The following is a 24,070-nucleotide window of genomic DNA, read 5'->3' as shown; positions in this document are numbered from 1 at the left end:
GATACGGTTGGCTTTCTGGGCTGCGAGCGCACACTGCCGGCTCATGTTCATTTTCTCATCGACCAGCACCCCCAAGTCCTTCTGCGCAGGGCCGCTCTGAATCTCTTCTTTGCCCAGTCTGTAGCTGTGCCTGGGATTGCTCTGACCCAGGTGTAGGACCTTGCACTTGTCATGGTTGAACTTCATAAGGTTGGCATCAGCCCACCTCACAAGTGTGTCAAGGTCCCTCTGGATGGCATCCCTTCCCTCCAGCGTATCAACCGGACCACACAACTTGGTGTTATCGGCAAACTTGCTGAGGGCGCACTCAATCCCACTGTCCATGTCAGCGACGAAGATGTTAAACAAGACCGGTCCCAACACCGATCCCTGAGGGACACCGCTCGTTACTGGTCTCCAGCCAGACATTGAGCTATTGACCACAACTCTTTGTGTGTGGCCATCCAGCCAGTTCTTTATCCACCGAGTGGTCCATCCATCAAATTGATATCTCTCCAATTTAGAGAGAAGGATGTTGTGTGGGACAGTGTCAAATGCTTTGCACAAGTCCAAGTAGATGACATCAAGTGTTTTACCCTTGTCCATCAGTTCTGTAGCCCCATCATAGAAGGCCACTAAATTTTGTGGTTTTACATTGCAGGAATGGACTGACCCCAACACCTTCCTCCTGCAAGCAATTCTTTAAAGACTGTGAAGCATTCATGAAAGTACAATGCAGGTACCTAGTTTTAGATGAGAGGGAGAATGGTAACAATCTGATGCAGGAGCACTGGGATGCAGTATTCAATCTCCAGAGGTCTGAAGCATTAATTCAAATTTTTCTTATTCCTTTTGTCCATCAGTTACTTTCTGAAATAACTTCAGTGGTTAAAACGGCAGGGTTTAATTTTTTTCTTGTGATCATAACCAAATTATGAAATAGACCTTAACTATTATCTTAATTATCTGCAGTCATCGTTTACTCTTGATGGATATGCTTTTGCCTACTGCCTTAAAAGATCTGTGGGCCATTGCCTGTTTCCTGATTTCAGGGATTTTCCGAATGTATCTGGATTTTATGGAAGTAGCATCTGTGAAGGGGAATAAAGATCATTATCAGAGAGTTGCAGCAAGACTGCAGAGAGTATGTCTCCCTTGAGGATAGTGTCTTAACTCTAGTATCTTTCTCTGAGGAAATAAAACTAGGAAATCATTGCATTCTGTTCTTTTAGGTAATGCAGTCATTCATTTTGCAGAGGTCCAAAATTCATGTTGAGAAGCTGTTACCAAGGAAATATTACCACGTGCTTATATGTACTCTTTCTGACCAGCAAAAGTCAATGTATGAAGGCATCTTGTCTCAACTAAGGTCCATCTGTTGAGGAGCTCTTAATTGGTCATTCATCGTTAAAGTTAGGAACTGTTCCAGTTACAATAAGAGAGCTTGTTTGCTGACGTGTTATTTCTAAGTTAGTCATGGGCACTCCTAAAGCCCACATTAAAGCTCATTGGCATAAGCATAGTGTTGTGCAGGCAAATCATGTTCTACACTAAGTGGCAATTGCATTCAGCATTTTCTTCCTCTTGTGTTTATTTATATCAAGTTGTTTTACAAGGTAAAAAGAAGCATAAATAGTAGTTGAAGATTATGGGCTATATATGGGACAAAGTATTTATAACTTGGGCAATTGATCATGCCTCACAGGTTTTGTCTAAATTTAGTTCTTAAGTTATTCAGGAACTGCATATCCTAGGTTATGTGGTTACATTTCTTTTCTGATATGTCTAGTTTGTATTTCCCAGTGGAATTGATATTTTAAAGTGATGTTTATTCAGGCGTTTTGAAAAAGACCTCAATATTGACCATGTGTTTCATATACTATCTGATGTAATTTCAGTTTGAAATAGAGTGGCTATTTGAGAAATGTGAGATTTAAAATCAGAATATATTCTGTAAATTATTGAGTGTGTGAATGTGAGAGAAGCTGGAGGAGCGGAAGACTGCATTTTTAAACATACTCTTCTATGTTTGATAACTTGGTGTTATCAGATTTATTCAGAAAAACAAAGTGAGCGTGCAGAAATACCTAAGCTCCTAAGAAGCACTGGGCTTTTTAAGAGATAATTTAAATTATATTTTCATTTTAAATATCAGAACTCAAGAATATCTCAGAAGTGGGCACTTCGTCAGCGTCCTCCATGTTCTGACGCAGATGCTCAGGGTGTGTAATCATCCTGATCCGTTAAGTCCTTGGCTTCCAAGTTCTTCCTGTGTATTAGACATGCTGGAATTTACACCTGATTCTATAGTGCTGAATGCATTAGAATGGGATCTTTGGAAGGTGAGTAGGGAAGTCATTCTCTTGTGCTTGAATTGACTGGGAAAGCTGGGGGCTTAGGACATAAAACTTCTTACACATAACTCAGGTTCCAATTAAATATTTAACTCTGCATTGCCAATTCATTTATTTCCAGAAGCAACTACTAAGATTACGTATAATAACCACTGACTTTATGTTAGTACTGGATTTAGCAGGTGTGCTGAGAATGTGCTATTCTTCTTAAAGGTCAGGCTGTCTTGCAACATTTTCTGGTTTTGCTTTAAGTTCCCAATTAAAATAAACTGATGTGTCTTGAAATCAAGGGACAGATGTCATTCTTGTCCTGTCCTGAGGAGTAGTAAGGGCATAGTTAAACTGTGTACAGCTCTGCAGATGAGAGCCTGTGTCAGATTCCACAGTTCAATTTCAACTATAGCCTGTTAAAGCTACATTGCAAGGGGTTTAATCTGTTTTTTCCTAGTGATTCCAGCCATACTACATGTTTAAGGGAAACTGGAGAAAGCTGCAACAGTAGCATTGTGTGTCCTGGGAACTTCAAATAGTTACTCCTCTGAGCCACTTGGGGAAGCCATTTGGGGTTGGGTGGACAGGGTAAGTGTCCAAGACTTGTGAAGGAAGTAGTGTTAATGTATCAAAGTGGGAATGGATGAGTCTGGAATGTCAGTTCTACAAAGACAAATACTTTAATCACAAGCATTGAATTAATTGCAGAGCTTGTAACTTGAGGTGCCATCCCGGTTTAGACTCTCTGGTAACATGAGCATAATGCTCTAATTTCACCGTGTAGGTTGCTGAAACCTTTTAAAGTAACGACAGCTGCTCTCTGCAAAATCACGTAACACTTCACAATGCTCTTCCACGTTTTAGTTTGATTCTGGCATCAGCTCTGAGCTTTTTAATCGTTCTCGGATAATGTAGTACTGTTACCTTTTCTTACTGCAATTGAATGGTTGAATATTTCTTTAGGTTGAGGGGTTGGTTTGTTTGTTTTTTATAACTTAAGCATGCAGACCAGTCTGTCTTTGATGTGACTGGGATGGAACACCAAACTACTTGCAAAGCACAAATACTGCTGAAACTGAAGATAACCAGGAAGCTTATTGAAGAGATCTGCTGTTCTCCTTCATCCCCAGTGAAGCTCAAACCAAACAGGTATGCAGCGGTCCAGTGACTGATTTATTTAAGTAACAGGTGAAAGCAAGTCATAGACTTCATCTACCGGGTTACTTTCAGTTGCCTTTAGCCAGTCCTTTATGCTTCCATGCAGATATCTTCTTTATTACTGTTTTTGAGTAGCTAATAGGCTAAGCTGTTAAAAATTAGTATATTAAAGTTTTGGTTTGTTTTATAGAGATCTGTGAGTATTGCTAGCAGTGGCTGTTGCTCCTCTGAATTTGTATGTTGTAAATCCTCCTTATACATACACCCACTAAATAGTTATATGTAAAGGTCTTGAAGAAAAAGGTCTTGAAGTTTAATCTAAAGGAACAGATACTTCCCTACTCCATTAAATGCAGCAGGTAGCAAGGCCTCATTTTCTACAGTTTCCAGATCCCTGCCTGGTGCAGCGTTTTTATACCTGGATTTTTATACCTGCAGATTCAGGTATAAAAACCCCACCACCTGTTATAACTGTGTGAATGTGCTTTCTCTAACTGTTGAATGCTATCTGCAGAACCTACAAGTTCTTATTTCATAAACAAGCAAGATGGAAGCTCTGGCTGCCTTGCTTTGGAAGCTGAAATTAAGAGGACATCGTGCATAGATTTTGATGCAGATGATTCCAGTGCTTGATTCTACTGGAGCTTTTCTTGAACATCCATTTTCTCACATATGTAAGAGTTAACGAGAGTGGTGCTCACAGCTGGCATCGTCTGGTAAGAGGACCTCTTGCTCAAGCTAATAATATATGCTCATAGCAGGAGGGAAAATGGTTAAGGGAAGTTTAATACATTTGCAAAATTAATTTGCATAATTTTATTAGTTATTTAAGCAAATTATGTATGTAGCTGTCACACAAACATGTAATTATATATGAAATATGTCAGTCATATTACTATTTGATGAGGCATCCGGGGTGTTTCCAAGAGGCATGCCACTAGTTGTCCTACATTTATGAGTGATTCGTGTTTGAAATACAGATGTTTTATTTCACAATATTTCACAATTTCATAATTGCTTTGGCTTTCATTATCTGTAGCTATCTACATTGTTAGTACTGTAAGTGTAGTTGCTGCTTTTATGTTGGCACTTCCTCAGCCTTACTCCAGGGGCTTTTGCTTTTTGTAGAGTGCCCTGGCATTGCCTGAGGATAAATTGAAAGCATGTTCATTTCCCTCCCCAGTATGATTCTCAGTACCCTCTGGGGCCTACAATTTGAGCAAACATTAACAATATAGTTAAGTCATTCTTTTTCTATTTTTTATTTCAAATTGCATTGTTACGATTTCTGCCAGATGCAGTAGAAAACATGAAGGAATACTTTGCCTTAAAGCAAAACAAGGCAGCACAATAGAAGGGATTCAATTTAGTCAGTAGACAAGAAAAATGACAAAGCACACACAGCATAATAACCCAGTCAGTGTGCATAGTAACTGCAATGGTATTCTCTTGTTTTCCAGTTAGGTAAATGGAAGGAGCCTATTCTCAGTGATATTGGTGTGACATGAGGGCAATGTCAGAATTTTGGTCCTTAGATCTCTTTTCTATCTGAATTATGGTGCTGTTACTTGCAAGCAAAAGGAATTAAAATTCAGTTTAATTAACTTTACTATGCCTGTTAGCCTGTAAAAGCTGTGACTCAGGTCAGTGGCAATGTACCATTGTTAGCATATTTATTGTGAGAAGTACTAATATTTTAAAGTGTACAAATTTTCTTCCTAAAGGGAGTTAAAGCCCACAAATATAAAATGGGAATCTCAGCATGCCAAGGAGGTGCAAAAGGCTTCAGAAGAAGTGAAAGAGGAACTCTTAACATATACCCAACAAAATGCTTATAGCATGGTAATATAAGGGATCTCTAAGTTCTTGCTTTTTGACAGACACAATAACTTTGTCCTGCCACTTAGCTTCAACTGAGAGAAAGAAGCATTGCCATAGAAGGACAGTTGTTCCTCCACCTTCCCTTTTTGGCCAGATGACTGCAAGAATATTGAAAACAAGACAGAAGAGCAAAGCTCCGAAGACACTCCTTTGGCTAAAACAGAAAACGTATTTCATGAGACCTTTGTCATCTGTCACCAAGTCAGCTGCTGACAGTGGCCAACACGATCCTGCATGGCTAACTGCTGAAGACTTGGCACTGTTCAAAGTAAGATGGTGCTTTGTTTTTTTTTTAACTTCAAAAACTTTTTACTTCAAAGTTTATGACAGCATGGTTAGACCTCAATTAAGGATTACACATGCTTGTGCACACAAGAAAAGCATTTAATTGAAACGTTACACTGGGGTGATTTCTCTCTGCCTCCGAGGCTGCGAAACAGTTACAGACGCTTCCTTAAACCTTGCTATTGTGTCACCAACGCAGACAGCAAACTAGGACTTTGTCAGCCATGTCTTTAACACTTGTAACTATGTTTATGGCTTCCCGAAGCAATGCCAAAATTGTTGCATAAAAGCACTTGCAGGTCAGGAGGAAAGGTGAGTTTGAGATGTGCATTACATTGTGAAGACCGGGGTTTCTGTTTGTTTTGGGGTTTATTTTCCTGTTTTAAATTCCTCATTGCTGTTAGTGTTTGGTAACAACACTTCTGTGGTTGTCTCATTTTTTGGTATTTTAGCAATGTCAGAAGCAGGCAACCCTGCTATATAATAATTTTTTTCAGGTCAGAATTTTCTGTCACAATTATTGGTACAGCCATTTAGGAAACAATTTCACGATGAATCTTTACATGACTTCATGGTCGTGGTTTTTATCTACTCAGAATTAAAATAATTCAAAAGAAGCCTATTGCTGTGGTTCCCCCCCTTCCATCTGTTTCTGTTGTCGTAGGCATTGCCTGAAATAAAACTGGAGCAACAGCCTAGTCAGAAGCAAGAGGAACAGTGGAGCAAATCCCAACCCAGTGTCAACCACAAGGGGAAACACAGTAGGCAGAGAAATACGTTCCTCACAGCTATATGAATCTGCAAGCCTGGATTCATGTACGCTTATAGCATCTGTTTTGACTTTAGTGAGGCTGTGTGTAGGACTTTCAGCAAATCTGGAGAACTGGGACACTGAGTAATGGAGCATTTTCTTTTAACCGAGCTGAGGTGGTGGAATTTAATGTTACTTGAAAAATAGACTCTTGCTCATGGATATAAGAATACTATTCAAAACTTAATTACAGACAAGCTCTTTCTTAAAGAATCGGGATTTTGGGCTTCATCCCAGAATGGATTTAATGATGCTGAAAAAGGCATTCCATATATAGATTGGAACAAATGTCATTTTGTGATACTAATATAATGGTACTTTTTCAGTGTGTGTATCTCACTCACTGGAAGAATTTCTTAAAACTTCACGTCCTCTTTTGTGAACACTTTGGAACACATGTGAATGTCAAGAATACACTGTGTTTGATGACACTACCAGGCCTCGGGACATACAGTATCTCCAGCCATACCCGTTTTACCACAACTGTCCCTGGCCCCAGCACACCTGGAGCCCACAGCCCCCGGCGTGTTTCTTCAGGCAGCAGCAGTTGACAGAACCAGTTGTAACCATCAATCCAAGACAACTTTGCAGATGCCTTCGGTGACTCCACTCATATGAGGTAACCTTTTACTTGTAGTTCTACATTCACATTTTCCTATTGAAAATAAATTCTTACATCTTTACTAGTGTTGCTTACTTTAAAATTTACTGAAAAGAAGTCAAAATGATGTGGCAATAGTCTTTTACTAAATCCTCTACTCTTTAGAAAATAGTATATCCCCAGATGTTGTATTACTTATGTGTAATTGATTTTAGAATCATAGAATAGTTAGGGTTGGAAAGGACCACCTTAAGATCATCTAGTTCCAACCCCCTGCCATGGGCAGGGACACCTCACACTAAACCATGTCACCCAAGGCTCTGTCCAATCCGGTCTTGAACACTGCCAGGGATGGAGCATTCACAACTTCCCTGGGCAACCCATTCCAGTGCCTCACCACCCTAACAGGAAAGAACTTCCTTATATCCAATCTAAACTTCCCCTGTTTAAGTTTTAACCCGTTACCCCTTGTGCTATTACTACAGTCCCCAATGAAGAGCCCCTCCCCAGCATCCTTATAAGCCCCCCTCAGACACTGGAAGGCTGCTATGAGGTCTCCACGCAGCCTTCTCTTCTCCAGGCTGAAAAGCCCCAACTTTCTCAGCCTATCTTCTACATAGAATTTTAAACACTCTCATCTTTGCACAGTGTCACCTGTTTTCCATTTTATCTTAGACAGTTTGATCTCTGTACTTTGAGCTCATAACAAATATTCACCTAAAATTTCATTTTAGATTTAGTCACCAGGAGTTCCAAGGACCAGTCCTGATCCTCAGACCACAGTAACTTCCTTGGCAGCGATGAACTCAGTGTAGATGTTACTCTGATGCCCAACTGCTAGTGTATGTCAACCCCTGGAAAACAATGCTTGCGTGAAGCCTGGATTCAGCCCACATCACTTCTTCAGTTGTGGTGTTAAGAACAGCGAGATGCCTGGTTTTAAATGGGAGCTGAGTGTCGCTACTTGAGCAGGTGGAAGTTGTGTTTTCTTTATCGCTGAACTATTCTGCAACTGTTGGGTTAGGGTTTATTCAGTATTTATTGTAATTAGAGTAGCACTAAGCTACTTCTTTTCTCCCTTCTGCATTCCTGCCTTTGCGCTGTGGGGATTTCCTTGCCCGTGCTCCAGGTGAGCAGTCTATTGCTCACCCTTTAGCCAAATGTTCTCTGTGTATTTTTAACACTAAATCTTGCAGAAAAGGGGCAGCACTTACTCTCCTCCAGTGGTCATTACACTCCCATATCCGCACTGCAGTAAAAGTTCGCTTTCTGCCCTCGTCCCCGAGCCTCGTTCCTCCCTGTGCCGAGCCACACTCCCTGTCGCGACACAAGCCACAGCCGACAGCGGGGCGGCGGACCACCAGCACCGCGGCGAGCCGTGCCGCTGCGCGCATGCGCTGTGTTGGCGCAGGCGCGAAGCGCGGCGGGCGGGCTGCGGCGCAGGCGCGGGGCGCAGGAGGCGCGGTTTGTCTCCTGCCGGCGCTGGTAGCGGCTCCGGCTCCGGCCGCCCCCCACCCCCGCTTCCTGCCAGGAGCGAATGGAAACTCTGGCCCCGGCGCCCGCGGTAAGTGGGGCCCGCGGGCGCGGAGGGGCGGGGGGGGCGGCCGGGCCCCGCTCCTCACACCCCCCCCGTTCTCCGGACCCGCACAGGCCTCGGGCCCGGGGCCCGGCGGCACCGGTCCCGGCGGCGAGGGGGCGGCCGCGGAGGAACGGGCCTTCCCCGCTCCCCGCTGGGGCGGGCGGGCAGGGCCGGCCGCGTCCTGGCGGGGGTGTGGTGGTGCCGCCCGGGGCGCTGGGGGCCGCTCTCGGCGGAAGAAGCCCCTCGCCAAGTTGGGGCGCCGGCCCGCGGCGGGGCCGGGTGCGCTGGGCCGGGCTGCGCCGCGCTGGGCCCGGGCGGGCCCCGGGCCGTTCGCTTAGTTGAGCTGTGGCACACAAAAGGCGATCCCCGCTCCCCGGGCAGGCGGCGGCCGGCAGCGCGCTTCCTTATCAGCGCGTAATTAATTAAGTGTTTTCACTCGGGCAGTAAACGTTAGCGAGGTATAGGTAATTAAAATAATAAGACCTTGTTACCGGCGATAGCTGGTATCGTTTGAATCTTAATTATTTGGTATTAGTGCCGTGAAAGAGTCACAATACCACCAAGTATTGCAGCGCTATTACATCTCTTGGAAAAGGTGCCTGTGAAGAGTGGAATCTCTTTTTCCCTTCCCTCTCTGCTGGGGTTCGAGATCCGAGGAGCGGCAGCGGCAAAGCCCGCCGAGAGCTGTGCGTTAGTCCGTGTGCAGGCTGCGCCCCGAGGTACCGCGCTGGTACCCATGCGTGGGGTCTTTCCTCTTCGCTAGCACGTGTGTGACGGGGCTGCTCTGCTTCCACTCTTTCCCGTGAGCAAGGAAATGAACCTGTCCATCCTCAGGGCTTGAGTAGATGGAACTGCTAGTAGATGCATATAGCCCAGGACAGGGAAGCGGAGGAGTTGTGTGTGTTCGCTGGCACAGCAGCAGCAGCCGAGGAGCGAGGCAGTCACAGCTGTGCCGCGTCCCTTCCCAGCCGCGCTGTTGCTGCTTGTAACCAACTTGGAGTTAGGAGCAAAGACGAACGGCGGAGTACTTGGGTGTGTGTTTGCCCTGAAATACCGAAAGTGAAACCCGTGTTTTCAAAATACAAGAGAGATTTTGAGCAAACAAAAATCACGTTTCATTTTCCCTTTTTCTGCCTGTTATGTGACACCCGGCACTGAATGTACCTGTCAGCTCGTGTCAGTGGAGTTTTTGTTTGTGAGCGATTGAAATACAAAACCAGAACGTTTTTTTGATTTGGGGATAGCCTGGCTCAGTGAACAGCATTCTAAGTGAAATGCAGGTTTTCGTTAATTTTCATCGCTTTAAGGGGGGGGTAGTGTTCTTGAAGGAAAGAGAAGGCTGATTTAAATATCAAGTACAATGCTTTTTGAGACATCTCGATGATTTGAAGATTTTTCATGATGCCTTTTTTCTTCATTGTTGAAGGAACATTTTGTACATTTTAAGCAACTGTTGCATATTCAGAAACATTGTGTTAAGTGTTAAAAGTACTGAAACATTTGGAATAATGAATGCAGAAAAGAGATACTTTTGATGCTGGAGACTGTTGATTCTTGAAGTTCCACAGAACATAAAATTTGTAAAGCTCTTCAATAGCTCTTTGTTAGGTCAAGATATGTCTGAGGGATTTAAGTGAGCTTTGTGATGCTGAGGGTTTTGGAGAAGTTAAGTAGGTATTTAAGCAACTGCCAAGACAGAATAACCAAGTTCTAACAATAAGATACTCTTTAAATAGTAAATACAGAGTTTCAGCTGCAGAAATACTTTTACCTTCCCTAAATTTGTTTTTGTTGTATTTCTTTAGTGCGTACTGTAAGAAACACCTAGAGCAGTGAGAATGCACCATGGTAATGGCCCTCAGAATGCCCAGCGCCAGCTCCAGAGGTCCAGGTCCTTCACAGGCAGTGAGGGAGAAGACCAACAGGCGAACCTACCCCAGTCCCCTGCAGCTTCTTTTGCACCTTCTGCAAGTCCATCTGCACCCCAGTCCCCCAGTTACCAAATACAGCAGTTTATAATGAGCCGAAGTCCAGTGGCTGGGCAGAATGTGAACATCACGCTGCAGAACGTTGGACCGGTGGCTTCAGGAAACCAGCAGATAACACTCACCCCATTGCCAATTCCAAACCCAACATCGCCCAGTTTTCAGTTCAGTCCTCAGCAGAGGCGGTTTGAGCATGGGTCTCCCTCCTACATTCAAGTCACTTCACCGCTGCCTCAACAAGTTCAGTCTCAGAGCCCTACACAGCCTAACCCTGTGCCAGTGCAAACCTTACCAAGTGTTCGGGCAGGAACTCCAGGCTCTGGTTTGGGAATGTGCAGCCAGAGCCCCACAAGAGGATTTGTGGATGCTAGCGTGCTTGTGAGACAAATCAGCTTGAGTCCTTCAAATGGCGGACACTTTGTGTATCAAGAAGGACCAGGAATTGCACAGATTGCTCAAGGAGCTGCTGCACAAGTACAGCTTCCGTCTTCTGGAACACCCGCTACGGTAAGGGAACGAAGGCTTTCACAGCCTCATTCGCAGTCTGGTGGCACCATCCATCATCTCGGTCCCCAAAGCCCTGTAGCTAGCGGAGCAAACATGCAATCTTTGACTAGCCCGGGCCATATTACAACGACCAGCTTGCCACCCCAGATCAGCAATATCATCCAAGGGCAACTGATGCAGCAGCAGCAGCAAGTGCTTCAAGGACAGCAGCTGGGTAGACCCATTGGATATGACAGGACTTCTGGTGGCTTGATAGCAGGGGTTGGAGGACCTAGTGCATTTGGAATGACATCACCACCTCCTCCCACAAGTCCTTCACGGGCCACTGTACCACAAGGGCTGTCGAGTCTTCCTCTTACTCCTACAGTTAATACGGCAGTGAAAAAACAACCCAAAAAATTGGAGGAGATTCCTCCTGCCAACCAAGAGACTGCTCAAATGAGAAAACAATGTTTGGATCATCACCACAAACAGATGGAAATTCTTAAGGAAACTTTTAAGGAATGCTTGATTGAACTGTTTTTCCTGCAACATCTTCAAGGGAATATGATGGACTTTTTGGCTTTTAAGAAGAAACATTGTGTTCCACTGCAAGCATACCTGAGGCAAAATGACTTGGATCTGGAGGAGGAAGAAGAGGAAGAGCAATCTGAGGTCATCAATGATGAGGTAAGAAATCTGTTAAACTTATTTTTTGGACTGAGTCTTTGGTGGCATGGTTTAATGTGAGGTGTCCCTACCCATGGCAGGGGTGTTGGAACTGGGTGATCTTAAGGTCCTTTCCAACCCTAACTAGTCTATGATTCTATGAAGTTGTGGCACCAGGATTGTGGAGTACTGGAGAATGTGACAGTACCTGAAAAGTCTTGATGAAGTACGGCACTTTTCCTTTAAATAGTTGGACTGAGAGGATGCAGTTCTGCTGGGTAGTGTGAACAAACGGATTGGCTTGAGAATGCTGTTAGATGCATGTGTTTAAAAGGAAAAGGATACAGGGGTGAAAGGAGCTTTTGCTGTCCTAGTTATTATGTAAGCCACCACATAAATAAAAAATGGCATTGGTGTGGAAGCTGTTTTAAGCTATCAGAATGAATATGAGTAGGAATCATAGATTGAATTTCACTTACTAGAGTTGCATAAACCAGAAAAGAATGAGCAGTCTTGTAAGAGGTTAACCTTTGAGTCGTGTGACTTGTAACCATAGATGTTACTGAAGTTCAGTGTTGCTGTAGCCAACAAGCACTTGAATTAATCTAATTACATAGAGAGAACATGTGAATCACGATGTGTGTAGGTCCATAGTAATGAATCAGGTTACTTGGGCTGTCTTAGAGCTCTGTGCAGTCTAGTTGATCAAACACAGCACTTATAGACTGGACTGGACATTAACAAGTTAACGTTGTTATTTATGCAAAGGTTTAAAATTACTAACTTGAATTCACTGTTTATTAATGGCAAAGGACTTGAAATAAGCTTGCTACAGACAGATGCTGTGCAACTTCTACACGTTTGTACCCATTCATGTTGCTCTTGACCGCAACACCCTGTGGGTGCTGGCGCGGTGCTTGTCTTGTGCAGAGCCTACCTGCAAGCCTACATGACAAGTGGTTGGAACAGGGTGAATATACCTGGTGCCTCTGTATCACTTGGCACTCATAAATACCTTTTAAAATCTGTAAAAATATGTATGGGTATATAGATGTCAGTTTGTAAGGAACCAAACCTGTTAGGTAGAGAAACTCAAACTGCTTTGAGATAACCTGTTAGAAATGAGTGTCTCCAGGGAAAATTGATAACTCTCTTAGCTGTGAATCATTAGTGAGCATATCTTCAGTTGAAATTTGTGGGAAATTTTAATGGTATAATAGCTGAAGTTTAATTTGTTCACTGCTTTGTGGTCTAGGAAATTTCTGCTTCTGATTGTTATTGATAATTTTGAAGGAATCATTTCTCTCTGTAGCCTGTTAGTGTGATTTATTGGCAATGGATATTTTTTGTTTTCACCTGGTTTGTATTGTGTCAGATTGTTTAGGTGTTCTTGTTGGGTTGTGTGTTTGTCAGCTGAAAAAACGGGTATTTTTAACTCAGAGCTCTTTAGTGGGTGTAAATTGTCTAGGTTCATTGAAGTTAGTGGCACTACTACAGTTGAAATCAGTTGAGGCTTTACCTTCTGTCTTTTGGGTCTGGAGTTTTTGTACTTTGCTGCTTGCTTGTGATGGGTCTTTTGTTTGTGAAAGCCGCTTGTCCATCTAACTGCTGGAGAACATTGTGAAGTACAACAGCAAAAGTCTTTATGTGTTTTCGAATGATGAATCCTTTTGAAAGATAAAGGCATCTTTTGAGTATGTTCTTTCTTTGTATTTTTGTTGTCTTCTGTTTTATTTCCCCTTCCCCCCTCTTTATCACTTTCTGCTAAAGCAATGCACTTCATCCCTTGCCTGGAAAGGTTGACTGCTTTGGGAGTTCAAGGGGCGAGCGAATGGTGACTGTGCTCATTGCTTAAATAAATGTTGGAGCTCTCTTAAGTTCAAACTGTCTGTCATGCTAATTTGTTGTCTGTTAGGAGCAGCAATCGTTAAATTCAAAGGATTTAAGAAGCGTTTCCAGTGATGAGAAGTCACTGTGAATAGTCAAGGCTGTACTCTGTTCTGCTACTAAAAGTGAGACAGAACTCTTAAAAACGGGCTGTGCTCAAACCAAGCTGCACTGATGGTAGTGTAGTTATAATCCCCTCTTCAGTGAGGTGCCATCAGTACAAAATGAGTGTGTTGGAAAAAAAAGAAGAAAAACTTTTAAAAAGAAAATGATTCTCCCTTCTTTTGTTTTTTTTTTTTTTGTTTTCCCCAAATATTTCTCTCAGGTAAAGGTTGTGACAGGAAAGGATGGGCAGACTGGTACTCCTGTCGCTATAGCAACCCAGCTTCCTCCAAATGTTTCTGCTGCTTTTTCATCCCAGCAGCAACCATTTCAGGTACTTTTCAATGGTTCTAAAATGTAGTTTCATCCCAGATTTTTTTTCTTCATTCAGATTTGATATTTCTTAGATGAATTAGAATTTTCCCAAGAGCCCATCCCTTATCATCTAAACAAAACAAAGAAACCTTTGCAATCTTCAAATGCATCAGTACTAATGAAGCCTTGAGGAAGTTAAATCTTTGTCTCCAGGTTGCTGGCTTATTTCATTAACTTTCAGCTTGAATGTTTTCACTTTGGTTTGTTTGTCTTTTGTTTCCCTAATGCATTTGGTTCATTTGTGCATTCTGCGTAGTGATAATACTGATTCTTTTGTCTGTGGCATTGTAATTGTGGATTTCTTCTTAATTTCTTTTCTTTTTTTCCCTTATCTGTTAAAGGTTTTGAGTATGGCTACAGAAGGTTTTGGATTTCCCTTCCCTGCAATGTTTTAAACAATAATAATAACCCTCTGACACTTTATCTTTTAATATCTAACAGCTTTCCAGTAGCTCTACCATAGATGTTGGGAAGAAGATACTGAAGTGCTTATTTTTATTATATAAGTACTTTTAAACAATTTCTTTTCTTTCCCTTTTTTTTTTTTTTTATTGAGGGAATACTGAACAAAATAAAGAAGTAAATGTGAAAATCTGTTAACATTTTTGTGGATCAATGGTGATGCAACTTTTAAATTCAGGGTAGCATGGGTTTATTCAACTCTGTGTTACCAGACACCCTGAGAAATAATCTACCCCAATTCCTCTGCAACTAAATATTTACCTTTTAGCTCAATTATACGTAACTTAGTAGGTGTTACAGGGTGAATTATTCTGCTGTACCATTGAATCTGTTCAGTCTATTCTGCCTTTATCTAGGTTTTGGAAAACAGAGAGTTAAATGAGATGCAAAATGGGTCGTATTCCATGTGTAACAAATGGGATATTCACTGTGATGCTTTACAAACGAGTAGCATTAGTAAAGGGGTTTGCACTGAGAGCTTTTCATTGTGGTCAGTACTGATATGCCTTGGAAGTGTCCTTAGGTAGTCAGGCTTCATCTAAGCAGTTTAAAATATGTAATATTATATCGGGTTATTTATTACAGTGATTAGGGTTATCATCAAGCTACAACTAGGATAAATGTTTTTGAAAGCATTATACCATTTCAGACCCATTTTAGAGAAACTACCAGCTACATGCTGAAAACCTCAAAACTCTTTAACAGTGATAATACCTTTTAGCACAAACTTAACAAAAAGTAGCATCTCTTTCCATCAGCCTTTCTCTTTGTGACTGTTTATAGAGAAATAATGTGTCAATGATCAGCATCATCATTCAAATTTTAGTGCGTAAGTGCAGCACTCAGAATGATTATTGTGGGCGTGCTGCATAATAATCATGACCTCCAGAGAATGACATTACTTTAATTAAAGTTAGGACAGTTTTAGTCCAACATTAATGGTATGTGGCTGCAAATTAGAAAGACATAACATCTTTGCTCTTTGAAGTGTCTGGCCTAAATTACACTATGATAATGCAGACAGCTGGGAGGCATACTCTTAAGGAAATGTCAGTCAGAAGTCCTACAGTAGAGATGCAGCCTGAAGCCGTATGTAATCGTCCAGGCTAAGGGTGCAAGTAAATGGCATTTGAAACAGAGTTTGGAGGAAATACTTTCTTAAACTTGTGTCCCACAAAGTATTTGATGCAAATGGGACACAAGCTGAATTTGTTAATTCAGTAGCATTGTACAAAGTTAAGTCTTTGTGACTGATGCTGAAAATTCAATGCATACGATGCTTTGCCAGGCACTGGCTGTTGGATTTGAAGCATGCTGCATGTCTGTCTTGTGAGAAGACAAGCCTTTGAAAACTTAATCTATATTGGGTGTGAAATGACAGTGAACCATGACCATTAAGGATAATATGAGTCATTCTTAAATGCAAAATTCACGTCTTAAGGCTGTAGCTATATCGCTAGAGTGGCCACAAACACCCTCCCAGCAGCAAACAGATTAGATGTTATTAATTCATAGCTATTGATAGAATCTGAGTGGCATGAGATATATTCAGGTCAAAAAGGAGTGTTTGAAACCCACTGATTTTATGGTGATGTTTTCTGTGCTTATTAATACTATTCGATGAAGCATTGAAGATGCAGTGTTGTGACTGCTACGGTTTATTTCAACAGAGACTGGTGTTTAGTTTACATTGGTAGAATTTCTGTTAAAAATCAGAGAAAAGAGCCGTGAATAAACTAGAAGTTTCTTTTGGGAAGTTGCTGTCTCTGCTATGGTGTCATAATAAATCTTCACAACAGTTGCAAGCCTGTGCAGTACATCAATATGGCAAAGGCTCTCACCATCAGAAAATTACACTTTGAGAATTTGAGTGCTAAATTAACTCATTATTTAAGGCATAGAGGGTGCCATACATAAAGTCCCTGTTTGCATTTTTGGATATAATCTCTTAAGACCATTCTTGGGATAGCCTTTTTTTTTTTTCTTATTAAGTTTTATAGTAGAATATTTGGTATAGCATGGCCAAATATAAAAGAGAATTTAAAATTATGACTTGGAAACTCACTGAAAGGAATTGGGCTTGCACAGACACTGGTGGATATTAGTAGGTACTTGACAGTTGTGCTGAGGACCCAAAGAGCATGAAAATTGTCATATACCCAAATTTGTTTGCTTCAATAATCCTACACTTGAGGCTGCCATCAGAGTTTGATGCAGAAAGGATTATCTGAGGTGTATTCTCTACTATCCTAGCCAATATTAAATGTAACTAGAATGTTTTCATGCACTGTATAATCTTACTGAAGCTAAACTCCAACTTGATGAATCAACTTGGTGATTTCCGTTGCATCTCAATATCATCATCAATTTAATTATTGTTTTAAAATTGAAACTCAACAAAGAGTATCTGCATTATGGACATCTGAAACTTTAGAGCAGGTATTGAATGAGTCTTGTTTTCTTTATCATACAGCTGTTCTGAAGGACTTGTTCTGTGCTGGCCTCTAGCTCTGTAAATTACATCTTGGTGTTAGACTGTTTACAGATTGAACTTTTGTGATTTGTTTTCTTTTTCTAATAGCAAACGCATACAGGGACTCCAGTAACGGGGACTGTGAACACCATAGAAATTGAAGCTTTTAAGAGACAGCAGGCACTTGCACCAGCAGGTATGTTCCACGGACAGAATTACACTTTGGTTCTTTTTTTCCCAAACAGTGAATGGAGCCCACTGTTCTGTAACCGTTGAAATACAGTTTTGCCTCACCTTGGGAATTGCCAAATCCTTAGGACTATCTATTGTGAATGGTGCTGTGTGAAGAGTGTGCTCCACTCACAATAAATAGGACTGGATTTGTCAGGCATGGAGACATTGTTAGGTTGATTGTTCTGGTTAAGAAGACTGGAGATGGCCAACTTGAAGCTAGAGGGACTTCGCCCTTGGAGCATGTTCTTCATAAATGCTACACATGTATAGTAGTCGTAGCTTACTGAGCTGATGTTGGAATCATGTGTAGTAGTTTGCTGTGTAAAACTGAACCCATTCCATTATACCATGCCATAAATGGAATTTGAATATCACAGATTCGTCTAAGAGACCACGAATTGAAGTGGGCCGTCATGGGATGGTTTTTCAGCACCCGGGTGTGGCTTCAGGAGTTCCTCTTCAACAGCTAATGCCAACGGCACAAGGTACTGTGTCACCACATGCCAATTGCACATTAATTTAACAAGGAGATGTTAGTGATGGGACTAGAAACTTGGGCTTCAGGCCTGCCAAGATCCTAGTCCCACCACACACTTCTCCATGTAAATTAATACTTGGTATGCAATGCCTGGTTTGTTTCAGGAGCTGAGTGACGGGCTCCAAAGGTGCATGTGGGCATGGAAAAACGTCACAGGTGCTGATGCAAAATGGTTAATTTGAGAATTCTGGAACTGAACCAATGATTTATGAAAAGGAAACCTCCTAATTTGCAACATCATGACAAATTTTTATTCATTAGTTGTGCCAAGCTTTAGAATATGTCTTAGAGTGAATGTGCTGAGAACTAAGTATTTAGACTCAAAACTAGTTTTTTAGGTTGAATTCCAGTAGCTCACCAGTCCTTTTCTTTTCTTTTTACTATAAGAAATTCAGAAGACACATAATGACTTTTTTTTTATAGTTGCCATGCTCCATATTTTAGTTGCAGTCCTATGCATGAAATACTTTGTTGTTTATTGTAATGGTGATTTATTTTGTGATTGTGATGTGGTATTTTCAAGTGATGGTGTTTTGTGGCAAAGTAAGTAACAAATCAGTCTATCTGCGGTTGGTTTCCTCACTGTATCAGTTAAGAGCATTGAATGTCTTCATTTCATCTGTGCTATGTTTCCTCTTGCTTTGTAGGTGGAATGCCTCCCACTCCTCAGACTGTACAGCTGACTGGACAGAAACAGAGTCAACAGCAGTATGACCCATCTAAAGGCCCTCCTGTGCAGAACGCGGCCAGTCTGCATACACCTCCACCACAGCTGCCAGGGAGACTGCAACCTGCAAATGTCCCCATGACATCTCTTCCAGCTGCTCTGCAGTTGTCACAGCAGCAGCCACAGATAGTAGAATCTCCAGCTCAGCCTCAGATTCAGGTGAAGATCCAGCCTCAAAGTGTACCTCTGACTTCTGCTCCACTTCCAGCACCACTTCAACAGCAGGTGCCACCAGCAATCCATGTGCAAGGACAGGCACCAAACCAAGTATCACAGCCACAAGCTACAATACAGCAACAGGTATGTGAATTTCATTGGGGCGAAAATGTCTGTTTCAGTGCTCAGTAAAATCCAAGAAAATCTTTCTGGAAGTACATGAAAAACTAAGGTTTTTTAATTGCACTGGACACTTAAGTCCTTTCCTTATAAAAATGCAGGTGTACGTTTTTTATTAAAGACCTCATTATGTTTGCTGTAGTATAGACTAAGACAGTATTGAAGCCTGAACTTAGCACTAATGAATGTGTTTCTTGGGCAGACTGTGACTCTGACACGACCATCTGTAGATCCTGCTCAGACTTCTCAGCGTCTTACAGCAAACACACTACCACCTACCTCATCTGTTGTGCCAGCAACTATCTCAGGCACAACACCGCCTTCTACATATCCAGTACAAACAAACAGGAGCTCTCCAGCAACTAACAAGTCCCTGTCTCCTATTGCATCAAAACCCCCAGGCTTAGCAGTAGCAGCAGCACCTAAAACACAAAGTCCAGCTCAGAATGCAGCAGTAATACCACAGGACAATTCTCAAGACAAGCTTGCTGAGCAAGTAAAGCTGGTAAGATTTTTGGTTTTCCTTGAAACTTACGAACAGTTAACACACAGATAACAATTAACATGAGTGATGTGTTTGAGTTATGAAAATGGGCTGGTTTTTAAGGGGATTGGGTGTTTTGTTTTGGCTTTGGGTTTTTTTTCTGTCTGTTTTACATACTGAGTTTTGCTTTTATGGGCAGTCAGAGAAGTTGAAGACGACTTACTGGTCTTCCTACTGTTGTGTTCTTTCTATTTCTACTATGTTGATTCTGTCTAGTCACTCAAGGTGACTGCAACCTCACTTTTTTTTATAGCTAACTGAAGGTGTTTTGCTTACTTAACAGGAACATCATAGGGAACTTGTGTTTTCACAAAATACGGCAGTATTAATAATGAAAATATATTTGTCTTCTGTGGATAAATACATCTGCAATTTCATTTTATGAAAAAAGAGATTAGTTGATTGCAGTTTGCATCCGTCTTGTAACTTGGGGTTGGTTTTTTTTGCTTCCAGTGAGCCTTTTTTATCCTGTTATTTAACAAAGTACCTCTTGTAATACAGGTTGAAGTACTGTGATTCTCTTTATGTTTAGGTTGAATTTAGTCCAGTTTTTTTTTTTTGATGTAGCGTTCAGACTTGATATTTGTAACGCATGTGTCATGCTGTTCATACTGTTCCGCCTTTTTCTGCTGTCACTTATTTTGATGAAGTGGAAGCAATTATTTATTCAGCTACTGTTTTAAGTGCATTCTGTAGCTTCATTGTAACTGTAAGTACTTCTTTCTAAGGAAAATCAAATCCATCAGAGAATAGCAGAACTGAGAAAAGAAGGTTTATGGTCCCCCAGGCGACTGCCTAAACTCCAAGAGGCTCCAAGACCAAAATCTCACTGGGATTATTTGCTGGAAGAAATGCAGTGGATGGCAACTGATTTTGCCCAAGAGAGAAAGTGGAAGATGGCAACTGCTAAAAAGGTACTTGGAAAACATTTTTTGACTCAGAACAGTCAGTCTTGGTATCGCTCAGCTTGATAGCAAAGCCGTTTAAACCGTATTTTTCTGCAGATAGAGGTGATGAAAATACAAGGCACTGATTTTTAACTTATGTGAGAAGTCATGTTGTCAGCTTTGGATATTCTGGCATTTGAAACAGACTGGATAATTTTATTGGTTGTGGATGGAATTAATAGTTTTGGATTTTGTGGATTTTATTCCTCTGGAAATCAAACAGCTTGTTTAGGGGACCCAGTCAATATGTTGACTGTGTCATATTTAAAGTACAGCTATTGTGTCTATCTCACAAATCAGTTATTCCCTCTCCATGAAGAGTAATCACAGAATTTTGTAAGCAGCTTCTATTAGTGTGGTTGTCTGTCTTAATTCTTTCTTAATCTCAGAAAAAGCAGTTGAAATGTGGTGAACTGTTTCTGTAACTCTTCCCCTAGAGATCAGCACAGAGGGGATAATTAAGTCAGTGATGGAATGAAAATTGTGGTAGTGTGAGATGAAATATGTAAAATCAATTTATTTACAATAAGCAAGACGTTTCTATGGATTCCAGCAATGTTGCATCTTCTTTTGGTACATTTATGACCAGTTTGATATAATGAAGAGAGCAACTGAAGGTCATTAGTTTAAATTACTATGCTGTTTTTTATTGTATATTCTGAAACGATGGAAACTCAGAACCCTCTTCCCTAGAAGCAAAGTATTGAAATAGGTGCATCATTTTGTAAAATGAAGATGTGCATTTTGAATAGAATTCAAATCTGGATTTGAAGCACTTGTTCCATTTGTGGCCAATGGTAGCTTTTTAAGAACAGGAGAAACAAGAAGGGCAAATACGAAGTGATGCTTCCCCTGGCAGTATGCTTCAAACATCCGGAAGTCAGTGTTTTAGACCTTCCGAGCTAAAGGTTGCAATCAAGACAGTCTTTAACAACCATTGACTGAATCTTTCATTCATGTATGTACGCTCCTTTTGAGCACATTTTACCTTTGGTCTCTGACATTTTGTGGTGTGATTTCTATGACTTCATATGTGCTGTCTCAAAAAAAGTTTTCTTTTGTATGTTTGCTGCTAATTTCAGTAGATTTTTTTCCTAATTTTTATTGAGAACAGTGAATTAAGAGTTTCCTACTAGACTGTTTAGTTATAGTTCTTGTATTTGCTTTTTCCCATCGAGTTTCCTGTCTGTTGTTTTACTGGCATAGTAGGAATTAGAAATATTGGAGGTAAGAGGCTGTGTGTAAAGCTATAGTCAGAATCTGCTGATAAACATTATAACCTCAAGAAAAGCAATGATGTGTATTTTGAGGTAACCTAATTCAGTATATTGCACGCTATTTCAGATGGTAAGAACTGTGGCTCGGTATCATGAAGAAAAGAAACTTAATGAAGAGCGAGCTAAAAGGGAAGAACAAAACAAACTAAGGCGAATTGCTGCATCAATTGCTAGAGAAATAGAATACTTCTGGTCTAACATTGAACAGGTAAAATTAATACTTATTAATAGTTGTACAAGTCTTACGGGGGTTTCTTTCCATCTTTGGCAATTAATTTATAAAATGTAAGTGGTTTATCAGACTTGTTTTACATTTCAGGTGGTTGAAATAAAACTGCAAATTGAATTTCAAGAGAAAAGGAAAAAAGCTCTGAATTTAAAGAGATTTTCAAGGAAAGGTAATTGTATTCCATTTCATAAGAAATCCTGTATTAAACCTGATGCTGTTTTACAGAATTCCACTCAGTGGAGTTTCATCTTGTTGATAATAGAATTGTGAGATGCTAATACTAGGTTGCGAACAGATCTGAACTATGAGGGCATATTTATGGTTTTCTGCTAGATTTTGTTAACATCTTTTACATTTTATGTTGAATGCATTTAAAAGTTCACAAAGAAACATAAAATTGCTAAGTGACTAATGCATACATCAAGTATAATAATTTTCCAGGCAGGGATACAAGAACTGCAGAAGACCTTTTACTGGAAAAAGAAAGTGAAATGGTAAGTCTCCTGTTCCTTAAAATCATCAAATTCATTTAACTATGATTAGCTATGTGAAAAATCTTGATAAATATGATATGTTTTCCTCAAATGCATGGTGATGACAGGCAGCTTTCTGTATAGTTACTGACAATTGAACATACAGTCACAAGAACAACTACAATTTTTTTCTGTTTATAAACCACAACTTTTAATGGGGAAATGGACTGTGATTGACATGTGTCTTTTAAAGGAAGAATTCCTACCTACTCAGTGGCTTTGAATCATTCATTCTAAGGTTGCAAGACCAAAAAGATGTACAAATTGATTGCCAGATTTTATTTTGTGCAGGAGTTTTATCTACTGTAACCAAGGTTATACTTTGTGGGTTATGAAAGTGTGCTTTCATCTGTTCAGTGGCGATTTACCTGCCGAGAGATGTAGGTGTATATTACAGAATTGGTCAAACTGAATGAACTTTCTATCTTTCGTCCTGGGCAGAATGCATGCTAAGACTTCTTGGCTGCATGTGTGCAATTGGAGAAAAATGGATGAGGGATTGTTTTGAGACCCTGAGCCATCTGGCATGGCACAGCTGGTGCCCGCATACTGAAGTGCTCCCCTTTCACCAAGCAGAATGCCTACATCTGAATTTCTTGTTAGGAACAAGCTTTACCATGTGTTATCAGCCAAACTGTGGCCTAGCAATGTCTGTGAGTGTTAATTTGCAGAGACTAAACCATGGCTGGACAGCTGAGACTGAACAATTGTAGGCCTGTGCCATATCCCTTTTTTATTGGCGAGAGAAAATTGAGCCCTCAATTCAACCTGAGTAAAAGGTTTTGTGCCTCCATAATGTTTCTAAGGGAAGGAGTGTACTATGGCTTTGTGCCACAGCTGGACCTGAGCAATTTGAGTCAGAAACACTTGGAGTGGCTGACTGCATGCTACCTTCAGTACAGAAGCGGAGTGTTTGCTTCTGTATGACCACGAAAGTACTAATAGGTGCTGTTGTGATTGCAAGGCACTTTTTGCTTTCTTTAAAAAAACAAACAAAAAGCCTCCCTAAATTTGTTTTTGGATTTTAAATATTCTCGTTATTTAATGTCAGGGTTCATCATCTGGAAGGAAAAGAAAGGCAAGCACATCTTTGACTGATGAGGAAGGTAAGTCACTTTTCAAAATCGTGCACCTATAGTGTAATACTTAAGTTGTATATTAAAACCCTAAACGCACAGGGTTTTGGTCTGTTACTGCTTCTCCTAAATCAAATACCAGCCTTCATCCATTTCTTAGAGAGATTAGATAGGCAATTTCATAGGCAATTTGACTTAACAGAGCTTCAGTGAAAGTTTGAAAATAATTTTTTTTAATTTTTATTTTTTATAGATTTTTTTTTTTTTTTTGAATCCTGCTAACTTATAGATCCTATTCTATGCTAGTATACTTTATGGGTGTATAACTGCAAACTTCCTGAATTATTGGGTAAGTTAGCTTTTGTTTTTATTTTAGTTGAAGATGAAGAAGAAACAATTGAAGAACAAGAAGCTAAAGAAGGAAACATAAACCATCAAACTGAGTTGTCTAATCTAGCCAAAGAAGGTAGGCATGTAGCTTGATGCTTCTCTGTGGTACGTTCTGAAAGAGCAAGTGAGAACACGCAGCAGTTATATTTGTGAGTAGGGTT

At 40.8% G+C, this 24,070-nt stretch overlaps 1 protein-coding gene, 1 long non-coding RNA gene and 1 other non-coding gene across 17 annotated transcripts in view; all 3 read left to right on the top strand.

The window, feature by feature from the left end:
• Positions 1–4,571: 4,571 nt before the first annotated feature.
• LOC136021224 (small nucleolar RNA SNORA49) lies at positions 4,572–4,710 on the top strand. Its single transcript, XR_010615704.1, has one exon. It is a non-coding gene; the product is annotated as a small nucleolar RNA SNORA49 (small nucleolar RNA).
• On the top strand, positions 4,597–8,339 carry LOC136021029 (uncharacterized). 2 transcript variants are annotated; one of them, XR_010615646.1, is made up of 3 exons: positions 4,597–5,631; positions 6,786–7,078; positions 7,795–8,339. It is a non-coding gene; the product is annotated as an uncharacterized LOC136021029 (long non-coding RNA). The 2 variants fall into 2 exon arrangements; XR_010615645.1 differs by having other exon boundaries at positions 6,313–7,078.
• Positions 8,340–8,562: 223 nt separating this feature from the next.
• Positions 8,563–24,070, top strand: part of EP400 (E1A binding protein p400) — a 49,388-nt gene continuing 33,880 nt past the window's right edge. For 9 of the 14 annotated variants that reach the window (XM_065692321.1, XM_065692320.1, XM_065692316.1 and 6 more), the window contains exons 1-12: positions 8,563–8,624; positions 10,445–11,800; positions 17,187–17,274; positions 17,690–17,797; positions 18,498–18,877; positions 19,116–19,418; positions 20,186–20,371; positions 21,749–21,889; positions 22,001–22,079; positions 22,352–22,404; positions 23,495–23,549; positions 23,896–23,985. In XM_065692321.1, the coding sequence (XP_065548393.1) occupies positions 10,478–11,800; positions 17,187–17,274; positions 17,690–17,797; positions 18,498–18,877; positions 19,116–19,418; positions 20,186–20,371; positions 21,749–21,889; positions 22,001–22,079; positions 22,352–22,404; positions 23,495–23,549; positions 23,896–23,985 (2,806 nt within the window). In that variant the 5' untranslated portion in view covers positions 8,563–8,624; positions 10,445–10,477. Of the gene's footprint in view, positions 8,625–10,444; positions 11,801–17,186; positions 17,275–17,689; positions 17,798–18,497; positions 18,878–19,115; positions 19,419–20,185; positions 20,372–21,748; positions 21,890–22,000; positions 22,080–22,351; positions 22,405–23,494; positions 23,550–23,895; positions 23,986–24,070 lie in introns of those variants that run through there. The other 5 variants (XM_065692323.1, XM_065692325.1, XM_065692322.1 and 2 more) reach the window with 3 other exon arrangements.

This window comes from Lathamus discolor, chromosome 12 (assembly GCF_037157495.1).
Source record: "Lathamus discolor isolate bLatDis1 chromosome 12, bLatDis1.hap1, whole genome shotgun sequence".
Lineage (NCBI taxonomy): Eukaryota > Metazoa > Chordata > Aves > Psittaciformes > Psittacidae > Lathamus > Lathamus discolor.
This window is presented reverse-complemented; position numbering and strand designations above follow the sequence as displayed.